General features: G+C 44.6%; 1 protein-coding gene across 2 annotated transcripts in view; it reads right to left on the bottom strand.

Annotated features, from left to right (window-relative positions):
• Positions 1–6548: 6548 nt before the first annotated feature.
• Positions 6549–21635, bottom strand: part of CREBRF (CREB3 regulatory factor) — a 72597-nt gene continuing 57510 nt past the window's right edge. For both annotated transcript variants that reach the window (XM_060197170.1, XM_060197171.1), the window contains exons 8-9: positions 15288–15410; positions 6549–10786 (exon numbers count right to left, since the gene is read on the bottom strand). In XM_060197170.1, the coding sequence (XP_060053153.1) occupies positions 10671–10786; positions 15288–15410 (239 nt within the window). In that variant the 3' untranslated portion in view covers positions 6549–10670. The remainder of the gene's footprint in view (positions 10787–15287; positions 15411–21635) is intronic.

Here is a 21635-nt window from a genome sequence, read left to right as displayed (position 1 = left end):
CGCCCCGCCCGCCCCGCTCCGCCCCGCCCCGCTCCGCCCCGCCCCGCCCGCCCCGCTCCGCCCCGCCCGCCCCGCCCCGCTCCGCCCCGCCCGCCCCGCCCCGCTCCGCCCCGCCCCGCTCCGCCCCGCCCCGCCCGCCCCGCCCCGCTCCGCCCCGCCCGCCCCGCCCCGCTCCGCCCCGCCCCGCTCCGCCCCGCCCCGCTCCGCCCCGCTCCGCCCCGCCCCGCTCCGCCCCGCCCCGCTCCGCCCCGCCCCGCTCCGCCCCGCCCCGCTCCGCCCCGCTCCGCCCCGCTCCGCCCCGCCCCGCCCCGCCCCGCCCCGCTCCGCCCCGCCGCCGCAGCGCCCCCTGGAGGCGGACCGGAGGCCCGCGAGGGGCGCCCGGACACTGGGAGACCAGGCCGGGATCCCGGCCTCCGGCACCGGCACCGCCTTAAAATGAAACTTGTCAGCGGCCAGGGCAGCGGCTGGGCGGGAGGCTGTCGGACTTGCATATTGAGGGCCCGCGTTCCATCCCCAGCATCACATATGCTAGAGGATCCCTCTCCCTCTCTCTGCCTCTCCCTCTCCCTCTCCCTGCCCCTCTCCCTCCTCTCCCTCCCCCTCCTCTCCCTCCCCCTCCTCTCCCTTCCCCTCCTCTCCCTCCCCCTCCTCTCCCTCCCCCTCCTCTCCCTCCCCCTCCTCTCCCTCTCCCTCCTCTCCCTCTCCCTCCTCTCCCTCCCCCTCCTCTCCCTCCTCTCCCTCCCCCTCTCCCTCCTCTCCCTCCTCTCCCTCTCCCTCCTCTCCCTCCCCCTCCTCTCCCTCTCCCTCCTCTCCCTCTCCCTCCTCTCCCTCTGCCTCTCCCTCCTCTCCCTCTGCCTCTCCCTCCTCTCCCTCTGCCTCTCCCTCCTCTCCCTCCCCCTCCTCTCCCTCCTCTCCCTCCCCCTCCTCTCCCTCTCCCTCCTCTCCCTCCCCCTCCTCTCCCTCCTCTCCCTCTCCCTCCTCTCCCTCCCCCTCCTCTCCCTCTCCTTCCTCTCCCTCTCCCTCCTCTCCCTCTGCCTCTCCCTCCTCTCCCTCTCCCTCCCCCTCCTCTCCCTCCCCCTCCTCTCCCTCTCCCTCCTCTCCCTCCCCCTCCTCTCCCTCCTCTCCCTCTCCCTCCTCTCCCTCCCCCTCCTCTCCCTCTCCTTCCTCTCCCTCTCCCTCCTCTCCCTCTGCCTCTCCCTCCTCTCCCTCTCCCTCCCCCTCCTCTCCCTCTCCCTCCTCTCCCTCTCCCTCCTCTCCCTCCCCCTCCTCTCCCTCTCCCTCCTCTCCCTCCCCCTCCTCTCCCTCTCCCTCTCCCTCCTCTCCCTCCCCCTCCTCTCCCTCTCCCTCCTCTCCCTCTCCCTCCTCTCCCTCTGCCTCTCCCTCCTCTCCCTCTCCCTCCTCTCCCTCCTCTCCCTCCCCCTCCTCTCCCTCCTCTCCCTCTCCCTCCTCTCCCTCCCCCTCCTCTCCCTCTCCTTCCTCTCCCTCTCCCTCCTCTCCCTCTGCCTCTCCCTCCTCTCCCTCCTCTCCCTCTCCCTCCCCCTCCTCTCCCTCTCCCTCCTCTCCCTCTCCCTCCCCCTCCTCTCCCTCTCCCTCCTCTCCCTCTCCCTCCCCCTCCTCTCCCTCTCCCTCCTCTCCCTCCCCCTCCTCTCCCTCTCCCTCCTCTCCCTCTCCCTCCTCTCCCTCTGCCTCCTCTCCCTCTCCCTCCTCTCCCTCTGCCTCTCCCTCCTCTCCCTCCCCCTCCTCTCCCTCTCCCTCCTCTCCCTCTTCCTCCTCTCCCTCTCCCTCTGGTTTGACAAACTAGAAAAAAAAAATCCCTTTATAAAACGGGTTTACTGGGAGTCATGCAGTAACACAGCGGGTTAAGTGCACGTGGCACAAAGCGCAGGGACCGGCATAAGGATCCTGGTTCGAGCCCCCGGCTCCCCACCCGCAGGGGAGTCGCTTCACAGGCGGTGAAGCAGGTCTGCAGGTGTCTGTCTTTCTCTCCCCCTCTCTGTCTTCCCCTCCTCTCTCCATTTCTCTCTGTCCTATCCCAACGACATCAATTACAACAATAAAACAAGGGCAACAAAAGGGAATAAATATTTTTTTAAAAAAAAACGGGTTTACTGTTTTTAGGTCACTCAAGTAAGTCTGGATCCTCAGATAGAACCTCCTCATTTCAGACAGGAAGAAGCCAGAGGTTGACAACCAGCAAACCCAGCCTGTGTTTTGTGACACATGCTTCTTTGAAGAAATGCTTATGTAACCAAAATTATCCAATGGCCCATGTATGCCACAGTGAAGAACAACCTGTTACACTCCCCTGCCCCCAAGGCACTCCTCACAGAGACCCATTCTAAGCCCCTGAGGGTCAGGGAGGCCCCACTAATTGACTACTACTAATGCTAATTTGCTCTTACCTCATCTGAGCCATCTTTGTTTTTTTTTTGCCTCCAGGGTTATCGCTGGGGCTCGGTGCCTGCACCAGGAATCCACTGCTCCTGGAGGCCGTTTCCCCCCCCCCCCTTTTGTAGTCCTTCTTGTTGCTGCTGTCCTTGTTGCTGGATAGGACAGAGAGAAATCGAGAGGGGGGGGGGGAGACTGAGGGAGAGAGAAGAAAGCCTGCAGGTGAGGAGCTGGGGAGGGCTCGAACCGGGATCCTTGAGCCCATCCTTTCTCTTTGCACCATGTGCACTTAGCCCGCTGCACTACCGCCCGACCCCGATTCTTTTTTTTTTTTTTAATTTGTTTATTCCCTGATTCTTTTGTAAGGGATGTGACCACCTACATCCTCAATGGGACGAGAACAGCAGCTGAGATCCCTGACCAGAAAACACCCGGCAGAGGCTTAATGAATGGCAGAGACTTCCTACAACCTTCTATTCCGAAACTAAGGGGATGTCCGTGTATTTCTCAACCAGTATCTCTCTTCCTAAGGAGCTCTCCTGGTTGCTACATCACTGTCAGTGAGTAGGGACAACTGACTGGAACGGGGCAGTAGCTACCACAGAAGGTATCACTGCTGAAGGACCATGTTAACCTGACTCCCTTTGCTCCTTGAAAAGTTCCTGGACCATGACAGAGGCTCCTGTGAAGAGTGGCATCAAGGGGTGAAGCCCACTCATAATACCGTAGACCAATGTTAAATCAACCGAGAGAGAGAGAGAGAGAGAGAGAGAGAGAGAAAGAGAGAGAGAGAGAGGTGTGTCAAGTTCTCGCAAAGAACCAGTCCATAGGTCATGTCCACCTGGCTTCCTGAGTAACAAACGTCACTCAGTGGAAGCAAACAGGGCTTCTTCCAGGGTATAACGATGTCATGAGCATGAGCCTGTCCATTCTCTGACACAGCCCACTGGATGTGGTCCCTGTGTCCTTGTAGCTACCTCGGTAACGTACATAGAGCCTTTGTATCTGTTCAACAGCTCTGTCATCTGGTTCACAACCACCTCCCTCAGGAGATCGAGTTCCCAGAGATCCTGCAGTCTCCTTATAGTTAAGCACCCACACCAAGTTTCCACAGAGCATGTGCTAACACCCACACCAAGTCTGTGGCTGAAGGACACCACTTTGGTGGTGGTCACTGTGGAACACTGACTTCAAGCTCTTAAGACCATCAAGCACAGAGAGGTACTTGGAATCTTTAGGAAAACACAGACAAATGAACATTCAAGTAAGGAAGGGTTCACAATCCTTTATTTCTCTCACAGACATCTCTAGCCCAAAAGCATTTAAAAAGGATACATATACTTCCCTGAAGAAGTAGTATAGGAGCAGGGATAGATAGCATAGTGGTTATCCAAAGAGACCCTCGTGCCTGAGGCTCTGAAGCCCCAGGTTCAATCCTTCCCCCACCCAACCCCCCAAGCCAGAGCTGAGCAGTGCTCTGGTAAAAATTTTAAAAAGGGGGGGTCGGGCGGTAGCACAACGGGTTAAGCGTCGCACAAAGACCGGATCCCAGTTGGAGCCCCTGGCTCCCCACCTGCAGGGGGGTTGCTTCACAAGTGGTGAAGCAGGTCTGCAGGTGTCTGTCTTTCTCTCCCTGTCTCCCCTCCTCTCTCGATTTCTCTCTGTCCTATCCAACAATAACGACATCGGTAACAACAATAATAATAAACAACAATTTTTTAAAAAGCAACAAAAGGAAACAAAAAAAAGCCTCCAGGAGCAGTGGATTCATGGTGCAGGCACTGAGCCCCAGCAATAACCCTGGAGACTAAAAGAAAGAGAAAGAAAGAAAGAAAGAAAGAAAGAAAGAGAGAAAAGTAGCATAGTAGTTATGCAAAAGACTTTCATGCCTGAGGCTCTGCGCTTCCAGGTTCAATCCCTGACACCACATAACCTGGTGGGGGGGTGGTGGCAGGTGGTGGCGCACCTGGCTGAGCGCATGTTACAGTGCGCAAGGACCCTGGTTCAAGCCTCCGGTCCCCACCTGCATGGGGGAGGCTTCACAAGTGGTGACGCAGGGTTGTGGGTATCTCTGTCTCTCTCCTTCTGTATCTTCCCCTGCCTCTCAACTGCTGGCTGTCTCTATCCAATACATTTTTTTTTTAAAAAGTGTGTAGTCCCGGAGGTGGTGTAGTGGATAAAGCATTAGACTCTCGAGAATGAGGTCCTGAGTTCAATCCCCGGCAGCACATGTACCAGAGTGATGTCTGGTTCTTTCTATCTCTCATCCTATCTTTCTCATTAATAAATAAATAAAATATTAAAAAAGAGAGAGAGAGACACGGCATAAGCCAGAGCTGAGCAGTCCTCTGGTTAAAAATAAATAAGTAAAAGCTTGATGGTGCTTTAAATTATAAAGAACGCAAATATTTACAGCGATAAATAAATCTACGTAGTAGTTAGGTTCACTAAGTACTGGGAATACACCCCAGAATGCCTACAAATGCCCCCGGCGCTTTATCTTGAAGAGGACTGGGAAGGCATTCAGCAAGCAACAGAAAGGCAAGAGAGAACCAAAAGGTGAAGAAAACATGAGACAAACAATTCAAATTTTCATCTTTTTTTTTTATTTTAAATTACAAAGGTTATAGCATACATTGATGGATCTGTATCTGGCTAGAAGTGTTGAGGGCTTGAGGAATGACAGAAAACAAAGGAAACATTTGAATTGCATGTTTTTCTGAAAAGAAAACTGCACAACTATTAAACAACAGTTAATAGAGTAATTTTGAAACAGCTCATGCGTCAACAAGGTAAAATTCTGTCTAGACAAAAAGACAAGACTGAATCCAATAAAAACTTTCATAGCTCCAGTTGGGGAAGGAGTGGGCAAATAAAACTACAGAATATTTATGACAGCATTACAAACAAGAGTCTACGCAACTATGAAGAAGAGGTTGCCACATGGTATGAACAAATGTTTTGAATTCTTGCCCTTCTGGCTCCAATACTTCTTATGTGCACAGGGATCACTGTTAACCACAAATGATGAGAGAGAGAGAGAGAATCCAAGGGAGACAGAGTGAAAGGAAAAAGCAGGCAGTGGAATACAGTGTCATAAAACTGTGTAGGAAGGCAGATACAGTACACACGCATACACGCGTACGCACGCGCGCACGCACACACACACACACACACACACAGCTGTTATTTGGTTCTGGGAAAAACACAGGGTGAAGGACAAGACACAGTCATCCTCAGTCTGGTTCCCATCAACCCAGAACTAAAGGAGCTACACCTGGATGCTCACATTAGTATAAAGGTGACAGACCTAGTTCACGCACACTTGGCACACTGAAATACCCAACCGTGATGTCCATCCTTATCCCTAGACACTAACTCTTCAATTCCAGAAGACGGTTCAGTAGTAGTCTGAAGAGCCTACGAGCTCCCCAAACCTCTCTTTCCTAGACAAAAACAGCAATTTGGCATCCTTCAGTTCTGTGGCGCTGTTTCTGTAATTTCAGTCAGTTAACTAAGCATAAAGATTGTGCTTCAATACATAGCCCCGGTTGCCTATGGAAGCATGAAACTCTCAGTAGTGCATTTTCATCATCTTTCCTCCTATGTTTATTCCTTAAAACCAAGTAACCACCTCCCACAGCTGACATTCATTGTTACAAACCAATGTGTTTGAAATATTAAAAAGAAAGCATGGAGTCATCTTCTCATAATGCCCTTATTAAGATTACAAAGATTACAAAAGTTCCCCAAGTATTACGGCACTGTGTGAGACTTATTTATGATCATGATCCGAGGGAAGAACAAGACTGCAGTTCTGTGCAAAGTTGTAGAAATGGCCTCGTTCCATGGGAAACGGTATTCCACGCTAGACTTCACTAGAAGGATAATGGAAACCTTTAACACTGAAAGAATAATTCAATGCATTCTGAAAATTCAAGTTTCAAGATCTGGAGAGATGCTAACATTCTGCTACATGACTGACTAGAAAACACTTGAACAGAATTTCAGGAAGACTCTACAAAGAAATGGGAACATAAATTTTTGTCAGTTCCTGCTGAAGGCAACTTGAATTCGTCTCTTAGAAAGTTAATTAAATCTTAGCAGCTAAAATATTTTTTAAGTGTGTAGAATAAAGAAAAGCACGTCCATTCTTGACATTTTGGTGAATAAACTAACAGCTTTATTAATGAAGGCAAACATCTGATAACTGTATGAATATTATATATAAAAAAAGAAATCCAAACTAATAGCATTGTATTGCAAAAGTACAGTGCACTTCTGTTTCTTTTAAAGAGACCTGTTATTTGTTTTATAAAACAAACAAGAGGGGTACTCTCCTAAAAAATTCTGGAAAAAATGAAATAATCAACTTCAAGCTGATGAACTGAACACACCTTTCTTTCAGTGCAGACTGCTGCTGCCATAGAGCAAGTCGAGTCAAGCATCAGAAGGAAGATGTGTGACCAATTCAAAAACGCCAGAAACAAAGGGAGATGTAGTGAAATTACTTCTAATCCTTCCCCCTCCTATTCAAAGACCATTCAAAACTGGTCTTTCATACAATATAAAATAACTACAAAGAGAGGGAATTTGAAACTATACCCATCTGAAATCCCTCATGATGTTTTTTTGTTTGTTATTTTATTTTATTTTATTTAAATAATAGCTCTGATTCTCTTACCAAAAAAAGTCAAAGTAAAAGATTTAGGTAGTGGAAGGGAATGAAGACATTTTGTTTTCAGTGAACAAGTAAGGCACAATATAAAGCCACATCATAATCTGTCATGAAGGACACAGGAAAGGACAAGAATCATACATGGTGCAGTAGAACAAGGAACCGTATTGTATTGATTGAAGGAGTGTGGCACCCAATTCAAAGCTCAGACAAGATTTTAACAAGAACAACTGGACAGCATGCTTTCATATGGAAACAAACTCGATAAAGAACCCAGTGTATCAGAAACGAAGAACTTTTTTTTTAATGTTTTTGATTTTTTTTTTTTTAATCATAGTAGCACTAGCATCAAAGTTTATAATTGTTTTTGGAACAAAGGATTTGCTTGAGGTGAATTCACAATGCCTTCACTGAAAGTTAAGATTCTGGACTTCATCATGAGCTCTCTGGACACCATGTATGAACACAGAAAATCTTTAGAGGGTTCTTCTCTAATGATCTCCAACCAAAAATACATGCCACCATTTGAACAAACAGAACATGTACAATTGTTGAGTTTTTTTATCTTACCCTAATAAGATCTGCTTGTGTAATACACTAAAAGTATACATCTTACTGACAATAGAGGAAGCAGATTATTACTGGCATAAAAATACAACCATTTCTAGCCGGTTTTAAATGCCACAGAGTCCCCTGGTTAAAACGTCTAGCTGCACAGCTCGTCTAGGTCATCCTTCTGGCGACATTAAAACAGCCAGAGGATTTAACTTGCACTCTACATTTTACTGCCAGGTGTTTTTTTTTTTTTAAATCAAGTATCGCTGCAGCATTCTGACCAGCCCAGATTTAGCAGCAAATGGCAGGAATCATATAAAATGCATTTTTTTTAACAAAGTGCTTTTCTAAGATATACATACATATATAAATAGGTACAAAATAAAGTGTCAACATTAAAAAGCTCAACTATTTAAAGGCTTTTAACTATTCAATATGTAACATAAGCAGGACATATAAAACACTGAAATGCAAGAACATGGAATTTACTAAACAGATTCAAAAATCCTTTTCTCGAAATGCAAGACCAAAATAAAATAAAATAAAATAAAATTCTGGTTTGCAGACAGGAAAAAAGGTATCCAAAACCAGAATTTCTAACAGAGCAGCTAGAAAAGGGGCAATTTTATAAACCTCATCAGCCGAATCTCTATTATGAAAGTGATTTTTCACGTGATTGCAAAATGGCCACGTTTAGGAACATGCCTGACCAGAGACAAGCTGGCCGAGTCTTCATGTACCCCGTTATGAACCTGTGCTTTCCCTCCTCCCACCTATCAAAGGGAAAACTTTAAGCAATCAGCTGACTTTCTATGAAACCGTTAGATGTGAGCTTATCGTCTATTTAGTGTCAGTGCACTAAGCAGGTACCTCCCCACCAAGCACACGGGAAACTTGTGCGTCACAGTTCAGCTACAGTCTCTCTTGCGTTCCTTTTGCAGGATGCCAAGGAAGCCTGCAAGCAACACTGCTCAGTTGTTAATCTGTGCTTTATGAACTATGGCTTCATGTGCTCTGGTTTACAAATGGAGAGGGGGGAGAGAAAGGAAAGGAAAGAAAACAGACCGCAAAGACAAACAAACAATAGAAAGTAAATCCTCCAAGGGAATACAGTCATGGTTGGTGAAACATACTTTCCCCAGCAGCTAGGGCTGAAATTTTTGGTATTCTTTATCCTGGCTAGATTAAGATTTTTTTTTAAAATATAATTTGTAAACCAATGGTTTCAAAGGTCCAAAACATAAAGATCTGGGAATAAGACGGTAAGGAAGACAGGGTGCAAAACCTGTAGGGAAGGTTGATAATGTTGCCTTGACACAAGAAGTTGCTCATCAAGAGGTAAAGCTTTACCGCGGTTAAAACACTGACTAATAATGGAGCTGTTTGATGTGAGCAAAAAGGAGCACCTAAAAACTAAACGTGTTAGTAGTTCTCAGTTCTAGAAACTATAGAAGAATAAGTCACATGTGAAGTTTGAAGAAGCGAGTCTGAAAAGACCTGTACAAAAATATAAAAATCTATAAATTTTCTGGTTTTGTCTTAAGCTTGTGTTGATCTCTGAAAATATTACATGCACAATAATACATCAATTGGAAAAGTGGCAACTAAAGAATTAGATATTTTTAGCTTTTTTCTTTCTTTACATATATATACATAATACAATAAAAATAATCTGTCTTTTGGTTGTTTGGTGGAAGTATACTACACTAAGCTAAATAAACTTTAATCTTCAAGGTCAAAAACTATTTTTACCAACAGCTTACTAAAATGAAATATATTAAAATTTCCTACAATGAGTGCAGAAGTAAAGACTTTTACAAGACACCTAAATGGCCACCAACTTATCTACTATGAAGCGGACTAGAGGAACAGCAAAAAAATAATATCTGTATGTGTGGATGCTCCTTCTGTAGATAATTGGACCCAAACAGAAATAAGATTCACAGTTCAGTAAGATCCCTAACCCTGACCTTTATCTCCTTGTTATTTTTTCATACATTCATACAGTATCATGTAAGCTGTGCAAAACTTTACTTAGACTGGCAGTTTGCCATATCAGTTGCATTTGTCTTTGGTACAAAAAATAAGACAATCACAATGATGTGGAAGGAATTGTCTTCTTCCGGTCAAGTACCGAAAGAGGAGTTTTCTAGAGCCATCTTTTTGTTTGTTTGTTTTTTGTTTTGTTTTGTTTTTTATACAATACACAGACTCTGTGGCATATATCTACATTTCAACATAGTCCTATATACATTCAAAAATCTTGAAAAAGAGTTGGAACAACAACGAAAAAACATTTAAACCCCATAATTTTTCCCATCTGTATATCATGTTTTTCCTCAGGAGGGTTTTCATCATACAAAATATTATACCAGTTTTATGGTTTCCCCAAAAATACAAGGCACAAAGAATATGCTGTTTTTCTTACTTGCACAGACATCATATATATATATATATATATATATATATATATATATATATATATATATATGTATATATGTATATGTATGTATTTATATAGACCCTATTGAGCTCCAAAGTGAACATCTAGTACGGCACCCGGGCATGAGTGCTGGGTTGTGCCATGTACAAGTGAGATTAATGGTTGTGGAAAATTAGAACAAAAAGCCATTAATTCTAAAAACAATCTAAGTCGACTGTTTAAAAAAAAAAAAAAAAAAAACGCTTCCTCAATGTGTGTGTGATTCAGAGCACAAACCCGCCAGAACACTGGCCCTGACCAGTCTCCCTCACCTCCAGGAGGCCCCGCCTCAGCAGCTTTTGCAGTCTGCACCCAGAGGCCAACTCCCATCTAACCGCCTCAATTCTGATGCCAGCAGTAGTTTTAAACATGCTTTCTGCTCTGAAAATGCAATAATCAAGTATTTTGGATCATGCTTTACTTATGCTACGAACGTAGTTCTTAAAACAACGTAACCTAATTGTAAATGTTTACATATGCTAAACTGACATGCAAAACAGAATGAAAATTTCCACTGACTACGGTGACACACACAGACACTTCTGACCAGTGGTCCACTGAGGCTGATTACACTTTGGACGTCGGGATCCTGAGTCCTACGAGACCTCCTGTGGGGTTGCCTTCTGCTGTCTTCTCTAACACCTGGTTAACGAATTCCGAGGTTTGCCCCGCCACTGGGAGACCTGAGGAGGAGAATAACAAGCACACTGAGACACAGAAGTGGGGAGCGTGTAAGTGGAAGGAAAGCAGGAAAGACTGGAGGCTCAGAGGAGACCCAACATGTGAGCGGGGCCTGGGGAGTGCCCTGCTGTTGCCGCCAGGGAAGAACTCTGCCCTCCGCGCTGGAGTCTACAAGGTCAAACCAAGAGTAACCACTAAGAGTGGCTAACAGACATTTTGAAGTGACGGGCAGGAGATTAGCTCACCAGATAGGAGAGCACACACCTTGCCACGTGCCAAGAACCTGGGCTGGGCCCAGGGCATTACATGGGAACACCGCAAAGCATTAGAAGTTCCGTGAACAGTGAAACAGACTGTTTCTTTCTTTCTTTCTTTCTTCTTCTTCTTCTTTAAACATTTATTTATTTATGTATTCCCTTTTGTTGCCCTTGTTTTATTGTTGGAGTTGTTGATGTCGTCGTTGTTGGATAGGACGGAGAGAAAAGGAGAGAGGAGGGGAAGACAGAGAGGGGGAGAGAAAGACAGACACCTGCAGACCTGCTTCACCGCTTGTGAAGCGACTCCCCTGCAGGTGGGGAGCCGGGGGCTCGAACTGGGATCCTTTCGCCGGTCCTTGTGCTTTGCGCCACCCGCGCTTACCCCGCGGCGCCACCGCCCGCCTCCCAAGCAGGACGTCTCTTTCTCCCTGTCTCTCTGTAATCCCCCCCCACCTCCCTCCACCCTCTTCCTTCTCTAGCTGAAATTTTAAAAAGTCTGCTGGAAACATGAAATCATAACGGCATGATTCCGTGTGTACGTGTGTGTGTGTGTGTGTGCGTGCGTGTTTGTACACGTGTGAGTGGGGGGCAACATTTTGAAGTGGGTTAGCAGATAGTAACAGCTTAATTTACAATCTAAAAAATGTTTTAAAAGGAGGATACAGAGGGCCAGGCAATAGTGCACTGGGTTAAGTGCACATGGTGCAGAGTGCAAGGACCTGTGTAAGGATACCAGTTTGAGCCCCTGGCTCTCCACCTATGACCTGTGTGTGGAGGGGTCATTTCACAGGTGGTGAAGCAGGTCTGCAGGTGTCTGTCTTTCTCTTCCCCTCTCTGTCTTCCCCTCCTCTCTTGATTTCCCTGTCCTATCCAACAACAGAAGCAATAATAACAACGATAAATAAGGGCAACAAAAGGGAAAAAATAGCCTCCAGGAGCAGTGTATTTGTAGTGCAGGCACTGAGTCCCAGTGATAACCCTGGAGGCAAAAAAAAAAAGGATACAACAAACATAAGAAACGAAAACTACTAACCACTGATTCAGAGGAAGCTAAAACAGAAAGATGATTTTGAGAGCCTGGAAAAGTAGGTAATGCTTGAAAATATGTAAAGTATTTAAAGTCAGTTCAGAAATGTTATAACCTCACAGATTATCAAAAAGGGGACAGAGAACTTTTTCAGAGAGCTAATTACAAAGACCCTATGGGGCCAGACAGATCCAAAGAGCATTCTACCAACTTAAGAAAAAACAAACCACCAGATTTACACTGCCTAGATGTTAATCTCCTCAATTCCCACTAAAAAGTAGTGATAAATTAACATAACCACAACCCCATGAAAAACACTAACAAGTGCCAAAGCCCCAACTCAGGAGGGTGGGACCAAGCTGTACACAGTACTAAGACCTGCATGGCATTTACATCAGCAGTATTTGCATAGGATGAGTCAAAATGAAGTAGTGGGCCTGAGAACAAAAGAAGTCCCCAACTAGCCAGTGAGTGGCGCCCAGGAAGGTCCAAGTGCTCAATCTGCAATTAGCTGGAATGGGGAGAGTGTCTGTCTGTTGGAAAATTGTGAGGATGTGGTTGAGCTTGGCAGGGCTTGACCTGAGGAGTGCGTCTTTCCTGTCAGTCTCTCTCTCTACCGAGAGGTTGAGCAAGGAGGGACAGATGTAACCCCAAAGGTGTGCCTCGTCCTATCAGACTGCCTGCCTCACAAAGTGCCCCGCATTCCTGACACTATGGCCATTAGATAAAAAGAAAGGGGGAGATGTTGGGCATTAAGCCAGCCCCCCCTCCACCCTGCATTCCTGATACTATGGCCTATCTACATAATCACTGTTTTGCCTGAAATATCCCCACCCATTCCATTCCTTTGATCTATCTTTCAAGACCCTCCCTGCCTCCAGGGTAACATTAATCCTACCAGTTAAAACCCTCGCAACAGTTGTGAAGGAAGTTTCTACCTTCCCAGCGCCCTTTTGCCTTTCTCCACCCCTTTCCTAGTCATTTCCGTTTCCGACTTGCTACTTCCAGGTCGGTCTTTTAAAAGACGTGGCTCTCTGATCAATAAAGGTATTTCATTGTCTCGCCACAACGTGTTTGGTTCCTGAGTCATCTCCCTTGTGTCAGCGTCGCTGAGTAAGCAGCAGCCCAGGCTGGCTCCAGTCGCCTTCTCTCCAACCCAGAGAGTGTGTGCTAGGGAAGAGCCACCCCCACGCTAGCCCGGCATCTGTCCAGCTGAATGGTGACTACAAGGTGAGAGCAGGGAGCCCTCCGTGGTCTCCCTTCTGTGAACTCAGGAAATGGGACAGGAGCCATGGTTGGTAAGAATCAAAATTGAGGGAAACGGGAATGATAGACATGAAAAATAATGGGAGTGCACAAAGGAAGAAAGTCCAGAAAGCAAGCCAGCAAGCATGCGCCTGTTCACAGCCTGGCTCCGACTCCAAGCTGTCTTCCTGATGTCACCCGAAAGGCAGCCAAATGCACCAAAGAAATCCCTTGCGCCTTCTCACACCACCTAACCAATAAAGGCACTTAACCTTGTGAGCTTCTATCCTCCTTCTCTCCCACTCTGCTGCACACTGCTTCAGTATCCCCCCACGTGGACACCCCCAGCACCATGCCATAGCAGCTTTGGACACGGCATGGTTGAGTTGGCAGTCCAGTTCATCTGGATAGTGCCTCCTCACGCACACAACCCTGGGCCAAGTCCAGTTCCCACCAGACAGGACTCTTTGGTTTCTTCTTTCAGTTGAGCTACCTCATCAATTCAATTCTTTATATATTTTTCTTTTTCTGCTGGGTGCCAGGGCTTCACATAGGTGCCATCCCTCTCCTCCCATGCTGACTTATTCACTATTTATTTCAGAGAAAGAGATGGGGAGAGAGAGACATCATAAGCTCTGTCCTACCATCCAGAGCTGCTTTGGGCACCATGATGCTGGGGTTTAAACCTGAGGCCTCACTCACAGTAACTTTATAGTCAAGTAATCCACGACTAATCACATATAAAAATTGGATATATATATATATATATATATATATATACATATATATATATCCAATATATATATATATATATACATGTATATATATCTACCACAAAAAAGAAAGAAAAGACGGCCCTAGACATTATTATTATTATTATTTTCACAAGAACACTACTCAGCTCTGGCTTACAACAGTACTGAGGACAGAACCTGTAATCTCTGGTATCTCAGGAATGAAAGAAGAGTCTGAGAATAAACACAGACAAAGGTTCAGCAATGGGCTGTACTCGATACCAAAATGCTCTGAAACCCTCGGTGTGCCACTAATCCGTAAAGTGGCTTAGTCCCATGGCAGCTGAGCTCTGGGCCTCTAGAGTTGTCCTGTCTCTGGTGACATTAATTCCCTCAACCCTCCCTTCAGGTACTGCACCACCTGACTTCTAGACAGCTGCCACTCTGCTCCTTCCTGTGTTCTCGGATCTCTTCAGGGAGGAATAACCACACAGCCAAATGTGCTAGGATCCCATGAAACATCCTAGTGAGTGAAGTGAGTGGGTAAGGAATTCTATGTAGAGACTGCAGGCTCGACAGCTGGGATCTTGATTTGCTCATGGAAGGCTAACATTACTACAAGTTTGGTCTTTCCTAAGGTGCTAAAACAGCTTAGTGATAAAGTCCAAGAAAGAAATGATGGAAGTGGCAGGATGTGTCTGTGAAATACTCCTACATCTCAGGACAAAGTCACTCATAAAAGAGTAACTATGATAAGGTCACTGGAGTGCTTCCTTGAAAGATTTGTCTAAGCATGTCCTTGAACCAGGTGTGTTACATGCTGTTATTATTTGTTGTCAATTTCCACACTATTCTTTTTTTTTTTTTGCCTCCAGGATTATTGCTGGGGTTCAGTGGCTGCACCATGAATCCACTGCTCCTGAAGGCCATTTTCCCCCCTTTTGTTGCCCTTGTTGTTGTAGCCTTGTTGTGGTTATTATTATTGTTGTTGATGTCATTCGTTGTTGGGTAAGACAGAGAGAAATGGAGAGAGGAGGGAAAGACAGAGAGGCAGAGAGAAAGACAGACACCTGCAAACCTCCTTCACTGCCTGTGAAGCGATTCCCCTGCAGGTGGGGAGCCAGGGGCTTGAACTGGGATGCCTACACTGGTCCCTGTGCTTTGCGCCACGTGCACTTAACCTGCTGTGCTACCGCCTGACACCCCCCCCCCACACACACACACACACTATTCTTCTTACCAAGAGTGTCTTTAATGAGGATTTCAAGCTTCTGCCCCATGTTAGGTACTTTCTCCTCTGCTGGATTCTGTACTCGGTTTACAATCTCTTGCTTGATGGAGTTGATTACAAACAGTAAGTTATCTGTAAGAGAGAATCAGACACTTGGAATATTGTCACTGGCAAGGGAGAGTCTGCTTTTAACTATGTGACAACAGATAGTCAATTAAAAGTGCAACATGTGTAAGAAGACATCAGCAGTGACCATTCCCAATTTTCTTATCCAAAAAGACTCACGGCAAAGGACATGCTACCTCAGTGACACTGCGGAAGAGACTCACGTCAAAGGACATACTACCTCAGTGACACTGCGGAAGAGACTCATGTCAAAGGACATGCTACCTCGGTGACAATGCGGAAGAGACTCACGTCAAAGGACATACTACCTCAGTGACACTGCGGAAGAGACTCACATCAAAGGACATACTACCTCAATAACACTTCGGAGACACATCACTACTGACGACCGTGGAAGCAACTTGCTTTCCATGTCTTCGTAGTGTGAAGACTACGCAGTGGCTAGCGCAGTGACTGTATTTTCTGAAATAAAATGAACCGAGCCCTTCAAAAACAAAAAATGTAGAAGACTAACTTCTTCACTTTAGGAAACGTTTTATTAAAGAGCAAAGTTAACCTAAAGTAAATAGGAGGATGGAATAAGAGCAGAAATCAATGAAATAGAACAAAAATACATAATAGATAAAGGTAACAGCCAAAGCTGGTTCTCTGAAAAAAGACAATTCTTTCTTACTCCGACTTCCAGTTACAGTGAGAATGACAGACTGCCTATCTCTGGAACAACAACAACAAAAAAAGGGGTTGTCACTTCAGAAGCTAGAGCCAATAAGATGAATAAGAAGGAAATTCCATGCCAACAACTCAGATGAGTTGGACAAAATCAATACAAGAAGATTTATAGAGGAGGAATTTAATTTTTTTTTAAATCCCCCACAGAAAATCAGGATGTCTTTAGTGGCAAATTCTATCAAACATACAAGAAGTAAAATCTTTTTTTTCAAATTGTTTCAAAAAAGAGTATGAGAAACCACAGCTCATTTTGAAAAGCTACCATAACCCAAATATCAAAGCTCAAGACATTAGAAAAAATAAATAAAAATAAACAAACTAATCTTCCTTGCATACAAACACAAAAATCCTTAGGAAAACAACAACATAATTAGACTAAAACTACTAGAAAAGGATACTCTAAGATATTAGCAGTAACTACAATATGAAATTGGAAATACATCACAACCAAATCAAGTTTATTCCAAGAATTCAAGATTAGGCTAATATTTTTTTTTAAAAAATCATTAATACAAATTCACCATTTTAACTGATAAGTCTGTGATATAAGAGACAAGGAGAACAACATAATGGTTCTAATAAATGCAAATGAAATGAAATCAAGAAGTAAAATTACTCAAAAGGAGACTATCTCACCTATAAAAATGTGACGGCCAACATCTTTCTTAAAGGCAAAAGATTTCCCCAAGATTGCAAACAAGTCAATCACACAACTTCTAGTCAATGCCCTAGAATTGCATTAACTTACAAAAATAAATGACATGCCAAAAGACCAGAAGGAAAGAAACAAAATCATCCTATGTGCAGATAATTGCTATTTAAATGGGAAATCTGAGGGAACCCACTTATCTGCTAGAACCAATCAACAATTTTAACAAGATAACAAAATGTAACAGTATTACACAAAAGTTCATTTTAGTATTTTTAAGATAAGCTTATTTATTTATGTTTGGGTTTATTTGGAACGAGAGAGGATGGTGAGAGGAAAGGAAGCAGACACAGATCCGAGCACTAATCCACTCTGGGATAGGAGAGGGTTATGCTGGGACTTAAACCTGCAGCTTCATGGATACAAGTCCTGTACTCTATCTGCTGACCCAGTTCCCTGGCCACTCAAAAGAGTTTTCTTATACCAAAAATGACAGATGATCCAAGCATACTTCGACAGGTGAGTGGATAAACTGTAATATAGCCAGGGGGTCGGGCGGCAGCGCAGTGGGTTAAGCGCACGTGGCACGGAGCACAAGGATCCCGGTGGGAGGATCCCGGCTCCCCACCTGCAGGGGAGTCCCTTCACAGGCAGTGAAGCAGGTCTGCAGGTGTCTGTCTTTCTCTCCCCTTCTCTGTCTTCCCCTCCTCTCTCCATTTCTCTCTGTCCTATCCAACAACGACATCAATAATGAAAATAAATAATTGCAACAAAAGAGAAAATATAAAAAATGTTTAAAAACTGTAATATTGCCAATACAATGGGGATATTATTCAAAAGTAGAAAGAAGTATTTCCCTCCTTTTTTTTTTTTTTTAACTAGTGGTGCCAGAGCCTTGCAATGCAGTTTCACTGTTCCCAGGCTGACTTCCATCCAGAGAGAGAGAGAGTAAGAGAGAGAGAGACGTCACACTCTGGAGCTTCCACCCCCCCAGTACCATGGCACTTCCTTGAGGTGCCTGGGCTCAACCATACACAGACGGCAAGGCATGCGCCCCTACCCAGCGGGCTATCACTTGACCCCAGGAACTCTTTTTTTTTTTTTTTTGCCCCCAGGGTTATCGCTGGGGTTCAATGCTGGCACTGACGTTTTTTTCCATTTTATTGGATAGGACAGAGAGAAATGGAGAGAGGAGGGGAAGACAGAGAGGGGGAGAGAAAGACAGACACCTGCAGACCTGCTTCACCGCCTGTGAAGCGACACCCCTGCAGGTGGGGAGCCGGGGCTCAAACCCGGATCCTTACATGGGTCTTTGTACTTCGAACTATGTGGGTTTAAACGGGTGTATCACTGCCTGGCCCCCTTCTTATTTCTTCATTCGACAGGACAGAGAGAAATAGAGAGGGTGAGGGGAGCCGGGGGCTGGGGGAGACAGAAAGTCACCTTAAGTGTTTGCTTCAGCTCTCCGGAAACATCCCCCTCTGCAAGTGGGGAGCAGGGGCTAGAACCCAGGTCTTTGTGCTTAGTGACATGCACACTTAACCAGTGATGCTACCCAGCCCCCTCCTCGGAACTAGCTCTTGAAACAGACACAACACCACGGCAATTTTTTAAAATAATTATGCTGAGTCAAAGCTGCCAGCAAAGAAAGAGGACATGGATTCGACTTCCGGAGGCAGAGCTACGAGCAGCAGATCGCTTTCTCTCCTCTCCTCTCCTCTCCTCTCCTCTCCCGGATCAACTAGGAATACCAAAGGAGACCACCCGGACCGAAACAAGACAGGACTAGAATGACCACAGAAACCCAGTAAATCACCCGTGAGTACAAACACGCGTGGCTGGTGACAGAGAGGAGAGAGGGGCCTAAGGAGAGATTAAGTGACTGCTAACAGTTCGACAGTCTGTCAGTGGAGACACCACCTCCAGTCTGCTCCACCAACAAGGGGACAGCTGAAGGGAGGAAAGGACTCCCCAGAGACTCACCAAGTACAACTCTGAGTCTCCATTGCTACTACCCTCAGAATCTGGAGCAGCAACAGGGAGGGACACCAGGGCACAGAGATCTAACCGGGAAACTCAGGAGAAGACCTATACCTCGGTGGCATAGCTGAAGGGCTGTGAAAGTCTCTTTGCATAACCACTGGATTATCTCTGCCACACCCTGCTTTATCTCTCGGTCAGGAGTCATTGATTAAGCCAAGAAGCCTATTGATAGTTTAAAAGCCCTCAGGCTACCATAGCCTACAGGGGAAAAAAAAAAAAGGCTTTTACACCACTGAACTCCAACTCAGGGATTGAAAAAACTGTTAACTTATATAAAATGGTTAAAACAACAAGAAAAAATAATGGAGACTCGAACCAGGACAAGAGTCCAGCTAAAAGTCCTCCAGAGGGCGAAGCACAAAACAATGAGTTCAACATCCAAACATTAGCTAAGGAAATAATAACAGGAGTGAGTAAAGAATTTGAAAAAATTGTAATCAGAACTGCAGGAACAACAAATGAGAATATGGAAGAAAATTCTAATAATCTCATGGTTATTAGAGAGCTGAAAGCTGAAATTGCTGAACTAAGAAGGCAACTAGCTGAACAAGCTAAAACAGTATCAGAGCAGGGCAACAAAATAGATGAACTCCAGAAAGCAGTAGTGGGCAGAGAGAATAGAATCAATGAGGCTGAAGACAGAATTAGCAAGATTGAGGATGAATTAGAGACAACTAAAGAAGAAGTAAGAGATCTCAAAAAGAGATTAAGAGATGCTGAAAACAACAACAGAGTCCTATGGGATGACTTCAAAAGAAATAATATACGCATTATTGGCTTACCAGAGGAAGAAAAAGAAGGGGAGGAAGAAAGCGTTCTCCAGGCCATAATAGCTGAAAATTTCTCTAGTCTAGACAACACCAAAGACATAAAGATTCAAGAAGCCCAGAGGGTCCCAAACAGAATTAACCCAGACCTAAAGACACCAAGACATGTCATACTTAGATTGGAAAGGAATCAGGATAAAGAAAGGATCCTCAAGGCTGCAAGAGAAAAACAAAGAGTCACCTACAAAGGAAAACCCATAAGATTAGCAGCAGACTTCTCCATACAAACACTACAGGCCAGAAGAGAATGGCAAGATATCTATCGAGTGCTCAATGAGAAAGGCTTTCAGCCAAGAATACTATATCCTGCTAGATTGTCATTCAGACTAGATGGAAGCATCAAAACCTTCTCAGACAAGCAACAGTTGAAGGAAGCAACCATCACCAAGCCTGCCTTGAAAGAAGTTCTGAAAGGTTTCCTATAAACAACCAGACCACCACAAATAGAACATATATCAAAACACTCTAAAACTCTACAAGAATGGCGTTAAAATATCTTCAATCTTTGATATCAATAAATGTCAATGGCCTGAATTCACCTATTAAAAGACACAGAGTAGGAAGATGGATCAGAAAACACAACCCAACAATATGTTGTCTACAGGAAACTCACCTAACGCAACAAGACAAACACAGACTTAAAGTGAAAGGATGGAAAACTATCATTCAAGCCAATGGCCCACAAAAAGGGGCAGGAACAGCTATTCTCATATCTGACATGATAGACTTTAAAATACATAAGATTAAAAAAGATAGGAATGGACACTACTTAATGCTCAGAGGATCAGTCAATCAAGAGGACTTAACAATTATTAATATCTATGCACCCAATGAGAAGCCATCTAAATACATCAAACTTCTATTGAAAGAGCTACAGCAATATATTAACAGTAACACAATCATAGTAGGGGACTTCAACACCCCACTATCTCAACTTGACAGATCATCCAGGAAGAAAATCAGTAAAGACATAAGGGAGCTAAATGAAGAGATAGATAAACTAGAACTATTGGACATTTTCAGAGTCATTCATCCCAAGAAACTGGAATACACATTTTACTCAAATCCACATGGATCATTCTCAAGGATAGACCATATGTTAGGCCACAAAGACAGCATCAGCCTATTCAAGAGCACTGAAATCATCCCAAGCATCTTCTCAGACCACAGTGGAATTAAACTAACACTTAACAATCAACAAAAGATTAGTAACAGTGCCAAAATGTGGAAGCTCAACAGTACACTTCTTAACAACTTCTGGGTCAAAGAGGAAATCAAGGAAGAAATCAAAATGTTTCGAGAGTTCAATGAAAATGACGACACAAGCTATCAAAATATTTAGGACACAGCTAAAGCAGTCCTAAGAGGGAAGTTCATAGCTATACAAGCACACATTAGGAAACAAGAAAAAGCACAAATAAACAGCCTGATTGCACATCTTAAAGACCTAGAAGAAGAACAACAAAGGAACCCTAAAGCAACCAGAAGGACAGAAATTACTAAAGTTAGGGCAGAAATAAATAACATTGAGAATAGGAAAACCATACAAAAGATCAATGAAAGTAAATGTTGGTTCTTCGAAAGAGTAAACAAAATTGACAAACCTTTAGCCAGACTCACAAAACAAAAAAGGGAGAAGACCCAAATAAATCGGATAGTAAATGAAAGAGGAGATATCACAACAGACACTGCAGAAATTCAACATATCATGCGAGGCTTCTATGAACAACTATATGCCACCAAGTTAGAGAACCTGGAAGAAAAGAATGATTTCCTAGATACCTACCAACTTCCAAAACTAAGTAAAGAGGAAGTGGACAACATGAACAGGCCCATCACAGCTAATGAAATTGAAACAGTTATCAAAAATCTTCCCAAAAATAAAAGTCCTGGACCAGATGGTTTTACAAATGAATTCTACAGAACTTTCAAAGAAGAACTAATACCTCTACTTTTAAAAGTCTTCCAGAAGATTGAAGACAC

This window comes from Erinaceus europaeus, chromosome 9, assembly GCF_950295315.1.
Source record: "Erinaceus europaeus chromosome 9, mEriEur2.1, whole genome shotgun sequence".
Lineage (NCBI taxonomy): Eukaryota > Metazoa > Chordata > Mammalia > Eulipotyphla > Erinaceidae > Erinaceus > Erinaceus europaeus.
The sequence above is the reverse complement of the archived record's forward strand: the minus strand, read 5'-3'. Positions and strand labels throughout refer to the sequence as shown.